At 47.2% G+C, this 22,827-nt stretch overlaps 1 protein-coding gene across 3 annotated transcripts in view; it reads right to left on the reverse strand.

The window, feature by feature from the left end:
• Nucleotides 1-22,827, reverse strand: part of TEX2 (testis expressed 2) — a 118,806-nt gene that overhangs the window by 23,738 nt on the left and 72,241 nt on the right. For all 3 annotated transcript variants that reach the window (XM_029929048.1, XM_029929049.1, XM_029929047.1), the window contains 4 exons: nucleotides 17,312-17,512; nucleotides 15,833-16,172; nucleotides 14,337-14,584; nucleotides 4,421-4,567 (listed from right to left, as the gene is read on the reverse strand). In XM_029929048.1, coding sequence (XP_029784908.1) covers nucleotides 4,421-4,567; nucleotides 14,337-14,584; nucleotides 15,833-16,172; nucleotides 17,312-17,512 — 936 coding nt within the window. The remainder of the gene's footprint in view (nucleotides 1-4,420; nucleotides 4,568-14,336; nucleotides 14,585-15,832; nucleotides 16,173-17,311; nucleotides 17,513-22,827) is intronic.

A 22,827-nucleotide genomic window follows, 5' to 3' on the forward strand; every position in this document is an offset into this window, starting at 1 on the left:
TCTGATAGGTAAACTCACAGTATTTATTAAAATCCTTGGGGAGAAAAATATCACATCCCTTGACCCAGCACTGGACATTTTCCTTCTGCCTGCCCTGGATTTGAGTTCCTCGCTCTACCCTGAGAGACTGGTCTGTGCAAACGACGTCGGGGTGCTATCCTGCCCTCTGGCTTCTGCCTGGGCTTGGACCACGGGATAGGGAGGAGGGGAGGTACATGGGAAGAGTACTGTCAGGAATTTGTCCCCTCCCTTTGTTGAAGGCCACTGCTCCTGGCAGACAGGCAATCTCTCCACACAGCCGTGCTGCCTGAGGTCTGGTAGTCGCTCCTTGCTCTTGCCCCTACAGGGAGTGGTAGCTCCCCTCTGCCGCCAGCCCTGGTCCTGCTCTACCCCTTGTGGTTTTCCTACCCTGGCTCACAAGTTTATAAATCTTTCCCTTAACAAACTCTCCTCTCAGGTTACTCCCTTGAGTGTGCCAACTGTTTCTGGCTGGGACCCCAACTAATACAGCATCAGTAGGAATTTGTTCTAAAGGAACTAATCTGAGTACTAATAGGCTTAGAAATTCCTACTTAACCTCAAGAAGACAGAATTCATCCATCCGTGTTTCTTTCACCTGAATTTATGTATGTGTATTATTATTATTATTTTTTAACCTGTAGTCCATTCTTCATTTCAGTATAAAACATAAATTCGGGATCCACCTTAAAATTTTTTTTTCCAACGGCCAGTCAGGTGTCTTACTGAACAACCAATACTTTCCCCACTAACCTGTAAAGCCACCTTTAAATACAAGATTCCGAGGATGCTGGAGCCTGTGTTGAGCTGTTTTTTCCCCTAGTAGTATCAACCAGCTTTTATTACTGTAGTTTTATAATATATTTTAAAATCTGGTAAGTCTCTCTCTCCTTTCTTTCCCCCAGAATTTTCCTTTCTCGTGAGTTCTTCTCCATTTAAACATTAGAACAATTTTATAAAACTTAGACTGTACTCACGAGTTGTTGTTGTTTTCAATATATGCTAAACACTTCCCATAAAGTGAGGTCGCATTTAGCCAGGCACGGATTTAATGCCGACTCTGGCCAGACCTCTTCAATTGTTGATTCTGGTGACAAATCACTGGGAAACTCCACCTCTGCTTTTCCGCAAGGGCTTGTGACATCTGTGCTGGACAGAGTGTGACTAGAGACCGTACTCAAACGTGCATGAGAATTGGTGGTTGCTGTATTTGGAAAACCTTTTTCCAAGGCATCAATGCTATGTGGCGGCCGGCCTTCCAATTAGCCTACAGAATGCTACTTGGCCAAGAATGTAGCCAAATTCTTCCACCTTTGTACTGTTTGGTCTATCACCGCCACTCTAACAGCCAGTGAGTCAGGGGCACGCTGGGTTTCTGTGGGAACAGGAGTCCGGCACTGACAAGGGGGAGTGAATGCAGAGACGGTCTGAATGCCCAGATCTCTGTCCAACATCCCAGATGTCCCACCCTGCACCCTGCAGTCCCTGCACGGACAGAGGAAAGACCTGAGCCAAAGGAAGGGCTGAGGGACAGGGGACTGAGAAAGATTCAGCAGGGCTGAGCTGGGCTGTAATCACCAGTAAGCAGAACAGGGAGGGGCTCAGCCAGACCAGGCTTCCCACTTATTCACCAGAGTGCCCAACTCTAAGATTCTAGAATATCTCTAAGCACCCTTCTTCCCCTCCAAATCACAACTGATCTGAATCAAAACTCTCCGGTCCGGGCCCTAGCCTGGACAGCCTCCTTCCTACTCCAAGAAAAGTCACTCCTCCTGCTCTTTTCTTTCTTTAAAAAAAATTTTTTTTTATTTTTGAGAGAGAGAGACAGCATGAGCAGGGGAGGGTCAGAGATAGAGGGAGACACAGAATCCGAAGACAGACTCCAGGCTCTGAGCTGTCAGCACAGAGCCTGACACGGGACTTGAACCCACGAACCCTGAGATCATGACCTGAGCCAAAGTCGGATGCTTAACCGACTGAGCCACCCAGGTTGCCCTTCTCCTGCTTTTTTCAACCAGAAACTCTCTTCTTCCCACCCGAAGGCACCACAGTAAGATAAGAACCCCCTGCAGGTTCTTTACCCTCCTAAGTACACCTGGTCAGCCAGGTGTATGGAACATTCTCAGGTTGGTGGGGGGAGTGCCGGAAGCCGTCGGCGATAACAGCATTTGCTGACTCGGGCACAAGAGGCCCGTGACAACTGAGGCCCCGCGGTGGTGTTGGGAGGGGCCGGCTGAGACCAAGAATGTACTTGCTGTTGGGGCAGAAAGTCAGCTTGTTTTAAACCATCACTGGGCCTCAGATACACACACAGGGCTACTCTTTCACAACATGAGTCATTCTCACATGCGAGGGTGACAATCTGAGACTGCAGGGCCAGGACAGAGTTCTCCACATGTCAGGCCTTCGGGGGGGAGGAGACAGGGGAGACCAAGAGGTCACAGCAGACAGCTCTGGCTCTTCCAGCCGCTCCGGCTCTTGTACTGGCCGTTCACCAACACTCGCTACCAGGTTCAGTCCTGCCCGGGATATCTGGATGTTGGTGATACTAAGACTTCTTTTGGCAAGGGTGGTGCCAGGTTCAGAATTTGTGTAATATCCTGCTGCCTTTCTGTTCATTCCATCACATCCGGGGTCTCCCCTGGTCTGTAGGGGGGCATTTGGGGCTGGCAGCTCAGGTCAAGGTGGAGGTGTTGTGGCTGGCAATGGAGGGGGTACGGCTCCCACCTCTGGAATGCAGGTACTACTCAATCTAGGCCACTTTTCTCCATCCTAACCTTCTAGCGCTTCTGACCTCACAACACAAAAGGCAGCTTTAAGTCTGCAAACTGAGAAAGCTCATGACCAGCAGGGAGAAAAGATGAAAATAAAAGACTTTCTCTCAACTTCTTCTGGGATGAGAGAACCCACCGATCTCCACCAGGAGGGCAGAAGTTCCACGGACTTCCAGCAGCCGAGAGAAGCGAACGTGTGTGACGGGGAGAGCAGTGCCCGTCTGGAGCTGAGGCATGCCCTGCTCTCTGCCTCCCATGCCAGGACCCCAAGCTCTCATGCTCGGGGCAGGGCCTCTGGGAAAAGAGGAATGCCAGCCCCACTTGTGTGTCCTGACCCAGGAACTCAAGTTCTCCATCATTTTCCAGAAAGGGGGAAGAGGTTGAGTGAGCTCCAGCTTGCTGCTTGTTTACAAACACGGGAGTGTTACTGCCACTTCCTGCCCTCCCCTTGGACTTGGCTGGCAGAGTGGCTTCAACCTTCAATCTGCCTGAACAATGACAGGCTGACCTGTGTCAACTGAGCCCTCCCAAATCCTTGCCCGAATTCTGCCTCGAAATCCACTCTTCCAGCTCAGCCTCTCCTTTTCACCAGGGCTTGGAGCAGAGATGACACTGGCCTGCGCTGGCAGACACAGCCTGTTAGGGCTTGACTGAGCCACAAGACGCTTGGTCTGTCACCCAAAGGAATGACAAAAGTCACATCAAAGCTTCTCCATGCCCACATTTTCCTTCTAAGGCAATTTTACCTTAGCTCAGTTTCCTAACCTGGAGTCCTGGAACTCTCTGAAGTCATGGGCAAAATTCTGACTCACTATGCATTTTTCTAGGGAAAGGATCCATTCATTTCTACGTCTCCAAGGTATCTCTGACCCGGGAAGATCCACTGACGTAAGCTGACTGTGCAACTTCTCAGTGAAGATCTGGAAACCCAAGTGAGTCTTCCTTGGCTGGGTCTTCACTGGGTCAAAAACTTCCTTCCAAGTAACCGAAACAAGGTCTCTGGGTTGGCGGAGGTGGTACCAAGTTTAGTCATTTGGTGGTAATCATGAGGAATATTTATGCAGTTTAAAATTGCTTCCAAGTGGGCCCTTGATCAGCACCAGGACTGTTTTTTTTTTTTTTCAGCAAAGAGAGAGCCCAAAATAAAATACCATCTGGCCAGAAGTAAAGGTCAAACCCAGACACATTTAGAGTCCCACGCTAACTTTCCCCGCCTTGAGAGGCAGCGCGACTTGGAAAAGGGGTCTGTAGTCTGGCATGTTCCTCGGCAAGGATGGTGCGGCCCTCAGACCCTGGGTGGGCTTCGGAAATACAATTTAAGTTCCTTACTAATTTCAGGGTAACAGTGGTCTACATGACAAGGCAGCTACAAAGCTCCTATTTTCCCACATCAAATTCTGGACTATCACCTAAAATAGAAAACAGTGTGGGCACCACAAAGGAAAAGGTAAACAGGAACATTCATTAAGTCCTCGGGTATGGTTAGTCATTGGGCCAAGGTCACAGCTACATTGTTCTCATATGTTCTTTGCTTTAAGCCAAATTATTTTTCACTTAAGGTATAAGGATACTAAACTTCCAGATTAAGAAACATGAAAATTGGAAGCCTCTTGTGTGGAAAATGATACCTTTATTTTGCTGAGTTTCATTTGGATTTTCTTAGACACCAGATCAGACCAATATTTCTCTCCTAAGAAGTCCCAAAACATTCTTCCAAGCAAGGCGTTCACCCAGGCTTCCTGTTCTTCCTCCTCTGAGGGTGCAGCCTCTGGCAACTGGCAATAGAAAAGGAACCAAAATTAGCTGGAAAGCAACTGGAGAACAAGACAGGTGCTTATTTTTACAGTCACTGAAGGTCCCTTCCTACGAGATGGGCGACCATGGGAGCTGTCTTTCTCCCCTATAAATTACAAGTCTCACGTTATGTCAGTGAATAGAAAAAGGGAGAAACAAAAGCCACCATCACAGATAAAAACTGCTCTTTGTTTTTTTCTACCAGTCTTCCTGTGAACCAGCTAATATTTCATACAATCAGGTCAATCAGACTGCCCTACCTCCCAAATTACCTTGATACCTGCTTCTGATTACTGACATCTCTGATTAAATATCTGCCTATCTTTCTTTCAGCTGAGACTTCCTGGACATACAACCATCAGGCTGTCCTCACAAAGCAGCCCGAAAGCCTCCGGCAAGAGCCTGGGACTCCTACAGTCAGCCAGTCTTATGAACCCTTTGCCCTCTTGGGCGAGGTGTGGGGAGGGTCCTTAAAAATACTGATGCCTGGGCCCTACACCCAGAGACACTCGTTTAAGTGGGTATCAGAATTTTCAGAAGCTCTCTCACTGATGCACTGAACAGGTGAGGGTGAGAACCACAGCCCTGGATTAGAGAAATCCCCGTCTCAAGAATTCTGTGTACTTCCTACAGCTGCCCTCCCCAGGTCAGCCCAGTGAGATACCCCAGGCCTCACCCCCCTCTTGGTACAGTCTGTCTTAAACATGTAGCATGGCCGGTGTGCAAGCAGGAGAAGAACAAATCTGAGTTGATTTCTGGTTTTCAAGGCCAATCATCAGATCCTTGCATGGAGAGGGCCAGGTAGGGTGAGGCAGGAGAGGAGCAGCAGTGCCATCCGCTGAGGGTGTGTGGGGGGCGGGTACCTGGCAGTGCAGGTAATGCCTGCGGACCATCACCTCTGTCACTGTCACTGCCCAACGACCCTGCGCCAGGCCCTGTGGTAAGCCTGTTTCTCCGGCTCCCTCATTTACGCCTTACAATGCCCCAGAAACACGGAACCTTTACTGCTATTTTAGGGATGAGGAAACTGACGTGGAGCCATTCGGTGTCCTGCCTGAGGCCCCTCATTGATCGGCACAGCCCGACTCAGCCTCCTTCTCCCTGATCTCCACCTGCTCTGTCCTGAGGGAGGAAGGTGGTGTGACTGGCACCTGGTGTGACAGACATGTCCTTATGCTGAGAGCTCTAATCAGACTATAGCCTTACAGAAACAATTAGCCGTGGAAAGCAAAGACCAAAAAAAACCCAAAAAACAAAAAAACCAACAACCCCCCCCCCCCGCAAAACTAGAAATGTAGAAATTGGCGAATTGTTCACCCTTTCTCTTCCCTCTGTGGTTTGTACAAACTCATCTGCTCTGACCTTACGGGCTGCCCGCGGCCATAATGCACATTAGACGCCCTCACCCTCTCCACACTTTGTGTGTGTGCTCACGCCGGTGCTGTCTGTGGCGGGCGGCTGGGACTGCCCACATCACCACTGTGTGCCTCGGCCAGGGGGACTGCGCCCAGGTGGCCCTGGAGATCTGATGACTTGTGAGGACCCCAAAGGTCCGTGGCATGTACCTACCCGGACTTTCCTGAAGTCTGGAGTTCTGAGGGTCCAAGTCAGGGGAACCGGTCACGGAGCGTGTGCAGGGCCTAGTGGACAGAGCAGCGCCCACCTGTCCACTAATCTTGTCAGAGCAGATGTGTCTCTCTCTTTGGGGGTCTGGGAGTTTGCTTGTAGTTTTAAATCTAATGTCTATAGGGTCTATAAGGGGACATTTTGTGTTCTAGGGGTCCTTTAAATCTGGGTGTTTTCATGGGTGTCCTTTATAAATGTTGGTGGGTCTCATTAAAAAAAAACTAAACTCTGTGGGCACTGGGGTGGCTCTGTTGGTTGAGTGTCTAACTCTTGTTTTCGGCTCAGGTCGTGATCCCACAGTTTGTGGGACTGAGCCCCATATCGGGCTCTGCACTGACATTGGCTCTCTCTCTTCCCCTCTCCTGCACACACACATTCTCTCTCTCTCAAAATAAATAAACTTAAAAAACAATTAAACTCTTGTTTAAAAATTAACACGTTGGTCATTCCAACATTTCAATGGCTGAACAGTATCTCTGTGCTTTTCAGTGCTGTAATATCTTTTGTTATTAGCCATGATTTTTTTTTTTTTGTTTGTTTAAGATCTCACGTAATCTTTGTTCCCAACGTGGAGCTTGAACTCACAACCCAGAAATCAAGAGTCACACGCTCCACCGGCTGAACCAGCCAGGCGCCCCTAACCACACATTTCTGCCTCTAGGTTCTGGATGCAGGAGCAGAAGCCTGTGATCACTGAGCGCTCAGCCATCCCACACGTGTGACATGGTTTGGGAATCACCATGCTCTCTGCCTGAATATCTGTGCCCACCCCAAAGGGGATACAGTCCAGCTTCTCTGAGGTTATGGTCTTTGAGTCTCATCAGATTATCCACACAGACTTCCAAGTAAACACCCAACCAAGGACAATGTCCTCCTTCCCGGGGCATTCAGGCATTGCCAAGTTGTGCCCACACAGGGCAGCGCGTGTCTTGCTTAAGATTTGTGGGCAACGTAAGAGGATTGGTTACTTTCCCGTCTCGAGTGGGGGAGTCTAACCGTTATTAACCTTTCCTTACAGCCCTATTCACAGCAAACAGGGTTGCACAAAAGAGCAAGAAACAAAGCCCATTTCACAACTTATGTTCCAAGACAAAGGCATATGATGTGGAAACAAATTTCTGAAATAACTGACAAGCAGGTTGGTTTTTTTTTTTCTTTTCAACAGTTCCTTCTACAGACTTCTCTCTCCACAGACCTGTTGGGAACAAAGAAAAATCCAGGAGCGGCAGAACACTGACGATGCATCGGAGCAGTTTTATGAACAAAATCTGGCTTCACTGGGCTACTAGAAAGAATTCATTTCCAATAAAGGTCATAAAAATTTAAGAGCTTAAAGAAGAAATATGCATGTTTCCGAACATTGCTCTCTGCCTACAGGAAGGAATGTGAGAAGAATATTCATTTCACCATTTCAACTGTATACATATGTTTAGATTGGCTAACTTTCTCAAAATGACTTCCAAAAAAGTCTGGAGAGTCCGACAGCCTGAAGCTCAAGGAGGCTATCATGAGTGTCTGAGAAGCTCTTGGGATATACTTTATTTTTTATTTTATTTTTTACCTTTTAAATGTTTATTTATTTATGAGGAGACTGAACATGAGCAGGGGAGGGGCAGAGAGAGAGGAAAACACAGAATCCAAAGCAGGCTCCAGGCTCTGAGCTGGCAGCACAGAGCCCGATGTGGGGCTTGAACTCACAAAACCTGAGATCATGACCTGAGCCAAAGTTGGACCGACTGAGTCATTCCCCTTTTTACTATTCAGTAGTAAAAGTCCTTTATTCTAGGTACTAGAATACCAGATACATGATTTGCAGACACTTTCTCCATTCTGTTAGTTGTCTTTTCACTTTCTTGATGGTACTATTTGCAGCACAAGTTTTTAATTTTGATGAAATCTAATTTATTTATTTATTTACTTTTTTTTGAGAGAGAGAGAGAGAGAGCGTAAGCTGGGGAGAGATAGGCAGAGGAAGAAAGAAGGACTCTTAAGCAGAATCCACACTCAGAGCTTGATGGGGCTTGATCCCATGACCCTGGAGTTATGATCTGAACCAAAATCAAGAGATGGACGCTCAACTGACTGAGCCACTCAGGCACCTCTAATTTATCTTTTTACAAAATTTTTTGGTTGCATGTACTTTTGGTGTCCTATCTAAAAAAGTTTTACGTGACTCCAAGCCACAGAGATTTAGGCTTATGTTTTCTTCTAAGAGTTTTATAGTTTTAGCTCTTACATTGCAGTCTATGATCCTTTTGAGTTAATTTCTGTGTGTGGTGTGAGGTAGGGAACTTCATCCTTTTGCCACGTGGATACCATTTGTTCCAGCACCATTTGTTGAAAAGACTATTCTTTCCCTCTCCCCTCTCCCTGAACTGTCTTGGCACTTTTTTCTATATCCTTTCTAAAATGTATTTATTTATTTACAAAAATTTGTTTTAATGTTTATTTTTGAGAGGGATGAGAGATAGAGCATAAGCAGGGGAGGGGTGGAGAGCAAGGGAGACACAGACTTTGAAACAGGCTCCAGACCCTGAGCGGTCAGCACAGAGCCCGACACGGGTCTCGAACCCACGAACTGGGAGACCATGACGTGAGCCAGTCAGACGCTTAACCAACTGAGCCACCCAGGCGCCCCTAGAGTTTATTTTACATTAGCTATATGGTTCCATGTTTTGGTTTTTTAAACTCATTGTGTTAGGAGCACTTTTCAATTCCACTCCTAAATGTCTGAAAAGCTGTCTTGGAGCAGAGAAAGGGGAAGTTTCGGAAAACCACTCTGCCAATCATGACTTCCTGGTTTCTGTTTGATTCCTATTTGCTTTTTAGGGTTCTCATCTCCTGACAACAGCAAGCAGGGAGCAGTATCTTGTGATCCAGTTTACAGGTAACAAGATAATCAGTACAAGCAGTGATAATGAAGACGGGACACTCCAGACCTGAGAGGCCTACACTGTCTCTGAACACCGAGGCTCTTCCCTGGATAGCGAGCATGCAAGTGCGTGACGCGGTCCGAGTACCCGAGCCTTGCTCCCGGGGGGCAGGACACCGCGGCCCCACCGACGGTCCTGGCGCCCGGGCAGGCCGCTTGGGGCACACAGAACGAGCGGCCTCCCTGAGCAAACCTGCAGGCGGCCCAGGCGGTCTCCCTTCCTGGGGTGACCACGCGAGGGGTAGTGCTAGGCCCCCTGGAGACATTTTTAGTAAGAGAGTTTCCTTATGTTCTTGTTTCATGAATTACGATTTAAATCTCCTCCTCACCCGAGCACACCGCCTTGACGAGACAGTGAGGCTCTGGTCTCCTCAGCCCGCCTCGCGGCGTCCCGGCCATTCCAGAGGTCGCACTGCCTGAGCAGTGAGAAAACGGCGCCAACACCTCGCGGGTGTGGAGACTTCAGAGGCTCGCACAGCCTGTGGCCGTGAGACAAAGCAGTCACGAGGGCCAGTCTGGGCTCAGTGACCGGTCACTAACCACGACCCAGGTGGAGAACCAGGCCCTTCCTTGAAAAGAGTGATTTTATAATTCAAATGATCTCCGAAGTGGTTTCAATATGCAGAATCCCCTGAATATGTTTTTAATTATTGTAAGAATAATTACAACACGACTGCACTGTGTTAGCACTGTTCAATACGAACCTAGTCTTAATTTACTAATCATATCCTGGGTGTTTGTAACACGAGTTTGGCTCCGGAGCACCAGTGGCCTCATTCACCTCCTGACCTAGTTTGGCACTAGGTGAACGTGAGAAAGGAGGCCCAGTGGGTGGAAGCTGCCATTACACTTGGAGCCCTCAGGGAAGAGATGCTCTGACCATGGCCTACAAGGGGCCGCAGCAGGGCGACAGCGGGGAGAGGAGAGGTTGAAGCAAAGGCTGGAGCTGTGTTCCAGTTCCCTCTATGAAAGAGGAGGGGAACCTGCTACCCTGGGTAAGTTCTGGCCGGTGGCTGACACAGACAACGTGACAGTGTACCTTGAAAAAATGTCAAAGGTTCCTTTTGTCTCTGAGCCCTTTGAGTTTCTCTTGGACTTATTATGTCAGAGGCAGTGGACCCTAAGAAATAACCTGGCCAGTCTTTGGCAGGAAGAATAACACTAATCACCACATCCAAAAGGTCCATATTTGGCAAGACTGTGGGGGAAAAGGCATTCAGGAATGGTGGGAACGAACATTGGTGCAATGCTTATGGAAGGGATCTGGTAATACGTAACGAAACTACGTGTTCATTTTACCTTCTGATCTAGCAATCTCACTTCTAAGATTTTACCAACAACACAATTACATTGTTTGTAATTGCAAAAGACTGGAAACAACCTATATAGGTCCCTATAGAAGAGAGAATGCATATATACTATGAAACATTTGTACAATGGAGTAAGTGCTTTAACAAGAGGAGGGACAGACATCTGTGGACTGATGTGGAGTGATTTCCAGAATGTACTGGTAAGTGAAAAAAGTAAGGTACAAAAGAGTATCCAAAAATGCTAAGACATATTTGATTAAGACAGAAGGGGCAATAAAACCAGAAAGGATAAACTAGAGACCAAGGAGAGTGGCTACGGCAGGGGTGAGTGGGTGAGTGGGAAGGGAGGAACGGAAGAAACAGGGTGGGGGTGATGGCCCTTTTCTGAGTAGGTCTCTACACAGCTTTGATCTCTGGAATCCTGTCAATGTTTCACAGGTGTGTATACATACACACACACACACACACACATTAAAAATGGAGTGAAAAGATCCTCATTTGCTCATACTGCTAAGTTAATAAGAAAAAAAAAACTGGTTAAGAACTACTTCCACTGACTTAATTAAAGGAAAACATGAAAAGTAATAAAAGTAGCCTAGGAAGCTACAGCAGATCTTCCTTTCCAGAAATGACACAATGATATTTCTCATCCCACATGCTCTTCTTCAGCAAGAAGTACAATCTATACCCCCATCCTTGAAGCTGGGCAGGGGTGCTGACTATTCTAAGAGAACATGATAGAAGTAATGTTATTTTACTTCCAAGACTAGGTCATACAAGGTGATACGGTGTCCGCTTGGCTCTTTCTCTAGGGAGACCTGCCCTCGGAACCCAGTCACCAGGCCACGTGGAGAAGTGAGCCCCCAGCCAGCTCCCAGCATCTGCACACCGGCCGTGGGAGTGAGGCATCCTGGGAGCAGCTCCTCCGGCCCCCAGTCCAGCCTCCTCGGCTGACACTGTATGGAACAGAGAGAAGCCTTCACTGACCAGCTTAGTCAAAGTACAAGTCGGTAAGTAAAGAGAACAAATGGTCGGCGTGTCAGGCCGCCACACGCTTCAGGCAGGCCAGGTGGACGCAGGAGCCCAGCACCAGACCTCACGCGCCTTCTTCAAAAGGACAGCCATCCCATTTACACAAGTCTGCCTCGCTGGTTTCCCAGCCCACGCAGACCAGAGTCACTGCATTGAGTGTGGGGGTGGGAGGTGGGGCTAAGCACTCAAGGAAAAACATCTAGAAGGACCATACGAACAGCAAGCAGTCAACTGACAATGGAGATAAAGGGCTGCAGAACCCGCAGCCCGGATGGTTCCGACGGGGGAGAGCGGCCTCCGACCTCAGCAGGCCTGCATGACGACAAGCTGGGGTTTCTGTTTGTTAAGTTCTTAAATGATCAAGATTAAATCACCCCTGCCTGCTCTGCCTAAGGGGGCCAGGAAATGCAATGTGGTTTTTAAAGATTTTCATCAGACTTAGAAGAGGTAAACCATGTTTTGATGCTTAAAGAGGTAAATGCCAAATACTCAGAAAAGAGGTTTGCACTAGAGAATCCCCCAGGGACAGCGATGCTGGGGCAAGGGGCTGGGCTGTGAGACATCAGGGCCGCCCAGCCCCTCCTGGGGCTTCTGCAGACCCTGGTGGGGACATGCCACATGTAACACACACTGAGGAACGTGTTCTAAAACATGTTTGTTTTGTTTTTGAGAGAGCGAGCGAGCAAGCGAGCGCACTCATGTGTGTGTACCAGCAGGGGGAGGAGCGGGGGAGGGAAGGGGTGGAGAGAGAATTCCAAGCAGGCTCCATGTGTCAGTGTAGAGTCTGCCACGGGGCTTGATCTAGCGACCATGAAATCATGACCTGAGATGATCAAGAGTCAGATGCTTAACTGACTAAGCTGCCCAGGCGCCTGTTTTTGTTTCTGTTTTAAATTTAAGGAACTCTTTTAAAAAGCAAGAATTTCACTATATACTTTTCTTATATTAGAATACAATTACCTTCCTGATTCCCCTGAGTCTGAAGACAGCGCAGACAGCGATAACACGGGGAGAAAAGGGATTTGGGGTTGGGGGATTCACTCACTGGTAGAAAACAGGACATTGCTAGAATCATTTTCTATTACCCAACTCTGGCCTAGAGGAACGTCGGCTTCCCACCCTAGCTGGTCGCTTAGGGCAGAGGGCAGAGGCGGAGGGTGAGAGGCCAGCAGGGGCACAGGGCTGGTTTTTGGCTGGCAGCCAGCTGAGTGGGGGTTTGGGAGCCTCCTCCACACGGCAGAGGATCCATGAAATGAATGAAAACTCATGACTGGCTAACAGCACAAGAAGGCAGCACCACGTGCTTCCCGTTAAGAACAGAAATACAGTCACTGCAAGAGGTCACCCACGTTAGCAAGTTACTGAGCATGAGAAAAACAGGCTTCGTGGGCCACAGGCAGAGGCGGCGCTTCGGCCCAAGCGGAGCTGTGGCAGGAGGCCCCGGGTCCTGCGCACTTCCAGAATGGCCAGCAAAATGGCAGCTGTGGCAGCAGAAGGCCAGGGGCCTCAGGCCAGGCTCTGTACATGCTGTCACCTAGCAACTGTGAATTAAGCCACTTAACTCAGGTGAGCCTGTTTCTCCATCTACAAAATGGAGATGGAGACTATAAGGGATCAGGGTCCTTCTATGGATGTGCCTCAAGGGCCAGGCGTATGGCGGCTTATATTCTTTATCTTATCGCAGATGACCTCGAGTCAATGTCCAGCTTGTTACACTGTGGGAGCAACGCCCGCGGTGAATCTTCAAAAGCACAGGATGCAGCTGGTGCGTCAGAATTTGAGACTACAAAGGTGACTGAGAATTAGACCTCTATCGCTCACGACTCTGAGGACGCCCGCTGACTGCCCAGTTGCTCAGGTCAAAGGGTAGGAGTGATCTTTGGCCCGTCCAGTTCCGTCACGCCCCATCCCTGGGGCACCAGCACACCCAGCCAGCTGCCCCGCATCACGCCTCCCTGCTCCAGCGGTTCTGCCCTCCGCAGCCCCACTCTCTGCCGCCGGAGCTGCTCCTCACCCACTCTCCTCCTACCACCCACCTCCCATGAACAGCCGCTTCTAACTGTAAATAGATCAACATTACGCCCTGCTCAAAACCCTCCCAGTGCGTCCCACCTCCTTAGAACTGATCCCACGAGGCCCTGCCTCTCTGTCGCCTTGCTGGCCTCATGGCAGTTCCGTGAATATGCCAACCACACGCCTCCCCGGGCCTCGGCCTCGGCACCCGCTGGCCTCTCCTCTGGAATGCCACTCCCACACAGATCCCATGTCTCACTTCCTCACTTCCGTCAGGTCTCTGACCAAATGTCACCTCCTCAAGGAGGCCCTCCTTGACCACCGCTCTAAAAAAGCAGTCTTAAAAGACATAAAAAAAATTTTTTTTAAAAAGGGGCACCTGGGTGGCTCAGTCTGTTAAGCATCCGGCTTCGATTCAGGTCATGATCTCACGATTCGTGGGTTCTAGCCCCGCATCAGGCTCTGTGCTGACAGCTCAGAGCCTGAAGCCTGCTTCGAATTCTGTGTCTCCCTCTCTCTCTGACCCTCCCCTGCTCCCACTGTCTCTCTCTGTCTCTCAAAAATAAAGATGTTAAAAAAAGAGCAGTCTGGCCATTTTCCATCTTCCCATACTTGGCTTTACACTCATTCTTGCCACCACCAGATGTTACTTGCTGTCTACCCGACTAGCTAGAGTGCCAGCAACCTGAGGGCAAGGCCCTCATCTGTCTTGTTCGCTCCCACGTCCCCGGTGCCTAGAGCTGGGCCTGGTACCTGAAGCGCTCAGAGTGCTTACGCAGGTAAAAATGAGTTTGAGTAGAAAAGCAGAAAAGCCACGGCTCAGGCAGCCAGCTTTACCTTCTTCCCAGCCGTGGGGCTGCTCTCCGCACTCTGCACGGGGCTCCTCTGGGGGCTCCGGTTTTCCTGGGGGACACACCGGGCCATGTACACGCTGTAGTCCAGGAGCATCTTCTGCCGCACGCTGCCCACCAGCTCCTTCTGCTTCGGCTGGGACAGGAGCTCGTCCGCGCTGCCCTTGCTGCTGCTGCGGCTGTGGCTCAGGTGGCCCGAGGGGCTGCTGTGTCTGCTGTGTGAGGGCAAAACCCCTGCAGCAAAGAAGTGACGGCTGTTAACACCAGCGAAGAAAGTGATGACAGACTAAACAGAAGTCGAACCGATTTCACTGGGTAAGGCTGAAAACCAGCCAAAATGCTAACAAACGACTGTTTAAAAATTTAAGTATTTATAAGGGTATTTCCTACCCTGAGAAATACCTTCCACTCTAATAATAATGTTTTAGAACAGTTTTTATTCTTCTCCAAGAGAATTCGGAACTGAAAGTCATGAAGTCCGCCTGGTAAGTACCTTTCTCCTTTTTACCCCCTGGTTATCACTTAGGGACAAACACGGAACTGACATCCCCCGAGGGACAAATGGAAAGCGGGCAGAAAGCTAAGCGCTCATCCGTGGCTCAGGGCAATTCCAGACCTGCCATCTTTCATTCAACGAAGGTTTTCATCAAGTACTTTCTCTGGGCCAATTCCACATTAAAAGAACGAGACATAATCCCTGCCCTTGAATCTGGGCACCTGGGCAAATAAATCAGCATAACTGAAGCCTGGCTGAAGGGCTTCCAGGGCAGAAAGAAGAGGGTGATGACCTCTGCCCCAGAGAGCCAGCCCCAGGGCTGACTTTCACGGGCAGTGCCCTCCAGGTTGCCTTTTGAAGAAGCAGTTGGCATTTTCCTGGTGCAGGTGGGGGAAGAGCGTTCCAGTTAGAGGGAACAGCATATGCAAAAAGCAAGGACAGGGCCCCATAGGCCTGGAGAACACTGAGAGGTTCAGCAAAGGTCCAAGTGGGGTCCATGGGGCAGAGGGACAGGTCATCAGTACCAATGTGTGTCAGGAGGCCAGAGGACTCTGCATTTCTATGGTGATCTTAGGCTTGGGAGACCATGTTCAGAGTCAGGAGCCTAAGAGCTCTAGCTTGAAATACTGCCCTGACTCACCCACCCCCTTGTCACAACTAGGGTCACAACTAGGACAACAGAGAACCTATTGTCCTCCTGACGTTTCTTCTCTCAGAGGAGTCACAGTATGTAAAAATAAATATAATCCTAAGGAACCAGAAGAGGCAAAAACCCATATATCTGCAAGTCGGTCCATCCCTGGTTGATTAAATGATTCGGTGCCAAGGGTTGTAGTGATCAGACTACAAGGTAAATGATTCGTGAGAACACTCCTTAGACGATCATCAGTTCAGGGTGGGCTTCCTTCCTTCCTCCCTGGGAATCTCTCTCTGTTCTCCTTCAGACTCTTTAAACATACGTAAGCATTTAGCACACATGTCATTACCTGGTTTACTTCCAGAGACTCCTGGTGGCTTCTTGATCTCCGACTTCAGTTTAGATGCCAGAATAAATCGCCTAAACCACTCCTCTTTCTCTCGGCCAGTTCTCCCAAAGAGATACAGTATCTGATCTCGCTGGCCAGATCTTGTTCCCTCCTGAGGATGGGGTGGCTTCTTAGGGTCCTCGCCGCCCAGCTCTCTCTCGGCTGGTGGCTTGTCTTCAGTAGTCTCTTTATCAGTCTGGGCCTTAGACATAAAGTCATCTTGTCGACCAAGCTCGATACAAATGGGGTACTTTTTATTCCAAATTCGCTTTCGAGCCAAACTTTTAGGTACAAGATAAATCTAGAATGAAAGGGAAATGATGATTTACACTCGAAATGAAGAGTTGGCCACATTGTGCATTAGTATTATGCAGAACACGAATGCAAACTTTATAGCCCTTTGGACTGAAATGAATGTGAAGTAATTATCACCCTGTCTACAACATGACTATAAAAACTAGGATAAATTTGGGGTGCTTGGCTGGTTTGGGGAGTGTGTGACTCTTGATCTAGGGGTTCGGGTTCGAGCCCCACGTTGGGTGTGGGAACTGCTTAAAAATAAAATCTTTAAAAAGAGAAACTCGGATAAATGTTTAGAAGTGACATGCTATTCTTCAAGCTCATTCAGAAGTAGATGTTTAAGAATTCTGGAAGAGTTACAGATATGTATAATTTTTAGGTAAAGTGTATTCAGTAGATTATCATCAACTGAGTTTGACAATCAACTGAGTTTAATAACCCTGGGCCAACCTCAAACTGGAAAAAAAAAATGAATTTATCAAACTAGATCTAGATGGGAAGCTCAAATTTATGAGCCTCCAGAGTGAATTTATACAGAAACTATTTTAAGTACCTCTGCCTTTGGAGTAAACTTAAAGATCTCTGACATGAGTTATAACAACAGAGATCCTATAGCTTTTTGGAATAACAAATGATTTATGTTTCTAAAAACAGAAGCATATAACACTTATCAAAATGTAGTTATTTTACATACCCATAATTTTCACATTTACAATAGTTATTACCCTACACTGCTACACATAGCTTTTTGTTTGACAGAAAAAAATAATTCTCAAAATAGATGAGTGTGCTGTGCCTTAGTTCCTCGAAGTGTGGTCCACGGACCAGCAGCAAGACTATCAGGTAGGAACTCACACAAATGCAGACTCTCAGGCCCCCCATTCAGAGCCACTGAAGTAGAATCTGCATTTCAAAAGATGCTTGGCTGATCTGCATGAAAGGTACTACCCTAAATTATACTAACACTTTAAGCACATGCACCTGCACACACGCGCGCGCGCGCACACACACACACACACACACACACACACACACACACAACACCCTTTTCCTTTTTTGAGGGGACAAAAAATGCAGTAAAGCAACCAAGATTCCAAATGCTTTCCTTTCATTTACGTTCCCCAAGTTAGCTGGGCTCACCTTGCTGTCTGAAAGGTCGTAGATTTTCTGGCTGATGTAGGTAACCTCTGGCTTTGTTTCATTGTAGCTCGCCCTCCTGGATATATTTTTATTGGGCTTTGAAAGTCTTAAGGTCCCACCCTCAAGTCGAACAAAGACTGAATGGGTCAAAGTCGCGTGGTACGTTTCTGGATCATAGTTGTAAATCTCATTCATCCATCCCTGACGGAGAAAAACTCCCGTTAGTAAAATTAGAGGACAAATCCGATTGGCTATGAAAATGAAGACCATTGAGGGATCCGGGACACTGAAACCAAACCCAACGATGGCTCCAGTCTCTATTCACTGGTGACCAGAGGTTGCTAAGACAAGTGCTCAGCCTGAAAGATAATTAGGGTGGAGGCAAAAGTTAGCATGTTTCTGATAACTAAAAATCTGGATTTGGGGGAGAATGATAATGTCCATTTCTCTGAATAGAAGGTTCTTTTCTTTCTTTTTTTTTAAAGGCTAACAAGCAAATCAGGAAACTCAAAAGTGTTATTCAGGTAAATAGAGCAAGTCTCTCAGCCTGACCTCCTCTGGGGGCGAATAATCCCACCCGGTCTGGCCTTCTTAAATTAGCCATGCTCATTCTCTTCTCAGCTCGCCTGAGAATGTCAGAGATCATATTAACTCATGCCAGCATCCCAGGACTGAGAGAACACCTACCGCTCCATTTCCGGCTCCCTGAAATCACACAGTAAGGCAGATGATCAGGGACTAGGCATTGAATATTATATATCTGATCAACTGTATATCAAAATCCAAAGATATATAGTATCTTCAATGAGTAAAACAGTGCCTCGGGTCCCCCCTCAATCAACATAAATATACTTATGCACTGATCTTCAAAAAGAGCACACACATTAAAGTGTATGGACAACACACAAAGGCCTAACACACCATAAAATTACGCTAAAGCTCCTCCTTATAGCTGTGATCAATATTCATCATACCTGTCCCACAGTACTTTTTCAGATGATACAGTGGCCCAGATCTCCTTAAAAGAAGTTCTCCGGGTGCCTGGGTGGTTCAGTCAGTTAAGTGCCCTATTGCAGCTCAGGTCATGATCTCCTGGTCCACGAGTTCGAGCCCCGCATTGGGCTCTGTGCTGACAGCTCAGAGCCTGAAGCCTGCTTCGGATTCTGAGTCTCCCTCTCTCTCTCTGTCCCTCCACTGCTCATGCTCTGTATCTCTCTCTCCCGCCCCCCACTCTCAAAAATAAACATAAAGAAAAAAAAAGAAGGTCTCTAGGGAATTTGAATAGATTATCTTCCACTCCCCTCATCTTATAAATGTTTTTGAAACAAGCAGAGAGGTCCCGAATATCACACTGCAGTTGGGACTGTCATTCTTTTCAAAGAAGGGCCATTTCCACGGTGAGTCCTTGAGTCTCACACTGAAGTCCTGACCAGAGAGCCTCTGCAAATGAGGACTCCTCAGAATTCTCTGTTACTCATTTATCCATTCATCGAAACATGCACTGAGTCTCTCCCTGTGCCAAGTAATTTGTCAAGAGCTGATACAAATACGTTAAAAGGGACAAGATTTTTGACCCAAGGCTGCTCTCAAACCAGCAGAGAATCAGGTCTTCATTTCACCATGTCCACCCTGCGGGGGTAACTATAAAAAGGTCATGACAAAGAGTTCCCTGAATGTAAGTTAAAAACAGACAAACAAACATACTTCATCATGGGGTGGATGTGCAAAACTTATGAGCCAATTCTATAGTTTTATAGATCTCAGTAGGGTGTATTTTTGTGTGTGTGGCATGTATTAGGAGTATTTCTTCCTCCTCCTAACATGCGACTTCACCTATTAAAAACGTTGAATAAGCAAGCAGTGGCCACAGGAAGCAGGCGTAATCGAGGTGCTGCAATGATCAGAGCAAGGAAATGAAAACGGGGACAGGCGACATAGAGCACAGCGGGGCCTGAAATGGACTGTACTGTGAAGAGTATCAGTCTGGGTAGTTTTATTTTGCTAAGTACAGAACTAAGTACATTTTTTGGTTCACAGTTTTTTCCTTTGTTTGTTTGTCTTTGTCTTTTTCCTTAGTCTGTTATTATGGTGAAGAACATTCATCGATTTCTGAATGTGGAGCCAGTCTTGCATTCTCGGGAAAACGATGTATTGGTCACGATGTGCTGGAGGTGGATCGCACCAGCTCACGAGAGTTACCTCCACACATCTCTTCCTGACTCCACGATCAGTGACCTCACACTGTTAGCTCACACTTAGCCAGGGCGGGGGTTTTTACACCATGGAAACCAGTGAACAGTACGAAGAGGGTTTCCCCTTCTCCCAGAGAGCCAGTTTACCAGCAAAGCAGTATTGTTATTCTTTTTATACACTGCAGAATTTGGCTTGCTAATATTTTATTCAACCGTCCCTCTAAGTTCATAAGGGAAATTGGTTTATTGTTTTCTTGCAATATCTTTCAATACTAGCTAGCCTCATAAATAGAGTTGGGAAGTGTTCCTTCTCTTATCTCCTGGAAGAGTTTGTGTAAAATATTTCTTCCTTAAAGGTTTAGTCAATTTGCCAAGGAAGCTGTATGAACCTGAAGTTTTCTTCATAGAAAGGTTTTAAACTATGAATTCAATTTCTTTAATTGCTACTGGACTATTCAGGCTATCCATTTCTTCTTGAGTGAGCTTTGGTAGTTTGGTAGTTTGTGGATTATAAGGAATTTCATAGAAGTTGTCCAACTTCTGGGTATAATGTTGTTTGTAATATTTCTCTATTATGCTTTTAAATCTGTAGAGTCTAGTGATATCCTTTCTTTCTGTCCTAATATTGGTAATTTGTACTTCTAAAATAAGCATTTAATGCTATTAATTTCCTTCTATATGTGCCAGCTATAATTTTTGATAGGTATTTTCAATTTCATTTGATTAAATATTTTTTATTTTCCCTTATGACTATCTTTGGACCAACAGGCTAATTAGAAGTATGCTGTTTAATTTCCAAGTTATCTGGAAATTTTCCAGATATCTTTCTGTTTCTAGTTTTTAGTTTAATTCCATGATGGTCAGAGAACATGCTTTGTACAATTTCAGTTCTTTTAAATTTGTTAAGTTTTTTTATGTTAATTTATTTATTTTGAGAGAGATTGAGCACAAATGGGGGAGGGGCAGAGAGAGGGGGAGAGAATCCCAAGTAGGCTCCAAGTCCAGCACAGAGCCCAACATGGGGCTCAAACCCATGAACCGTAAGATCATGACCTGAGCCGAAATCAAGAGTCAGATGCCCAACTGTCTGAGCTACGCACGCATCCCTAAATTTGTTAAGTTCTTCTGACCCAGAATATGGTCTATCTGGTTCATGTAGACTATAAAAAGTAGGCATTTTCTATAAATACATTTGTCTTTTATTTTATTTTTTATTTTTATTTTTTTAAATATTTTTTAATGTTTTATTTATTTTTAAGAGACAGACACAGCGTGAGCAGGGAGGGTCAGAGAGAGAGGGAGACACAGAATCTGAAGACAGGCTCCAGGCTCTGAGCTAGCTGTCAGCACAGAACCCGATGCGGGGCTTGAACCCACGAACCATGAGATCATGACCTGAGCTGAAGCCGGACGCTTAACCCACTGAGCCACCCAGGCGCCCCTACATTTGTGTTTTTAAACAATGTTTATCTAAAAGGTTTCAAACAACATTTTCACTAAAGATCCCCTGCATACAATCCACCATCTTCTTATTATCAACTTGGTTGCAGAAAATACTTTCTTACATAAACAGGCTTACTAGGCCTAAAGTTCTAAAGGCAAAGAGATTAATAAAGAACTTGATGCAGATCCTGTTTTTCTGGGCTACTTCAGAGCCATGCTGAAAGGCCAGGTTGTATTTACTTGCAGGGCTACTAAAACTGAGAAGAATCCATAGGTGGGGGGTGGGGGGATGGGGGAAATGGAAGGGCTGGTGCTTAAGACTTTCTTAGGGTCAGGGAATGAGATTAAAAGAGCTACCTGCTATCAGTGTCTTTATAAGCCATTTAGCCATATGGTCCCCAACAGGAACTGCTCTTCTTTCATTATTTCACTCTGAGTGTACATCTACCTGGAAGAGAGGCTACTTGAGGTACACAGCCTGTGTGATGCCCTCTGTGCGTACTCGTAGCTGGTTAACAAGAGAAGTCATTTCCACAGTGCTTCAGGGATTGGTTTTTAGCCACAAAGCCATGCTCTGAACCCAGCAGCCTGCGCTCCTACCCAAGCCAGAGAGCCAGCCCTCTGGAGTTCTCATAGGCCTCGCGTGCCCCCAGCACGGCCGTGGCTCTGAGATGACATGTGGTTGGCCTTTGCTGACTGCCCCGACAGCTAACAGGCCACCCTCTGCCGCTTGCCAAACTGCGGAAATACTAGGACAGCCTGACTTAAAGGCGCGCGGAGGAGAAAAGAGAGTTTCAAGTCGTACACCTGTCCCACGGGAGGACACAGCGCTGGGAGGCAGGGGGAGGCCTGGGAAGAGAACTTTTCCTTGGGAAAGGTCCAAGGGGCTCCGAGCTCCCTACCGCTGGCTCAGGGCTGGCTTGACCCTCCTCCACCCTACCTGCCCCTTTCGGAACCACAGGTGGCCGCGCTCCAAACACAAAGGCTCCCGTCGTCGCTCTTCCTTCCCTTCTTATCTTCGCATTGCCTTCTCCCTGCACTACCTTTTCCTTTTCTTCGTGTTACGGAGCTACGAGAGGCTAAAGCCCATGGCTGCCAACAAAAAAATACAACCCACAAACCAGGATTTCAACCGCGTGATTTGAGTTTGATGGTCTGTTGTAGACCATCGTTAGCTTACGTGAGGCCCGACCCTTGATCATACTTGACCAGACTGCTGATCAAAACACATGCCCTGAAACCCACCCACAAACATGAGCAGAACTGCGGAGTCTGACACACCCGTGTTCCAATCCTGCCTCCCCACTTGCTAACTGCCAAGCTGGGTGATGCTTACCCCCTGTTTTCTCCCCAGCAAGAGGGTCTAACGTGGCTTATTTCCCAGCTTCCTGCCTCCCCCTCTGCTCCAGCTGTAATGAACTTCTCCATGCTAACAGCACTTTATTCAAGTATAATTTGCATATATGAATAAAGAGAACAAATTTTACACATAAGGTTTTAAGATACTAATATTAATATTTGTAATAATAGCTGACATTTGAGCTCATATTATGATCCAGGCACTTCAGGGACATTATCTACTTCTGCCGATTACCTAAGGTTTTACAAGTGAGGAAAATGATGAGAAAGGTTACGTGATTTGCATAAAAAGTGGTTTAAAAAACAAAAAACAAAAAACCAACAAAAACCCCCAAGTGGCCCAGAGGGTGGCAAATCCAGAACTTAAGCCAAGTCTACCTGACTGTGAGGCCCAGGCTCCTACCTCCCCTCCATGGCATGGCCCACCTTCTGTCTGGCTGGTCACCCCCCAGGTCATGACAAAGGTGAGACTTCAGCCAGGGAGCCTCTGTGGTCACCTAGGGTTAGTTCTCTATTACTTCC

This window comes from Suricata suricatta, chromosome 17 (assembly GCF_006229205.1).
Source record: "Suricata suricatta isolate VVHF042 chromosome 17, meerkat_22Aug2017_6uvM2_HiC, whole genome shotgun sequence".
In the NCBI taxonomy this organism is placed as follows: Eukaryota; Metazoa; Chordata; class Mammalia; order Carnivora; family Herpestidae; genus Suricata; species Suricata suricatta.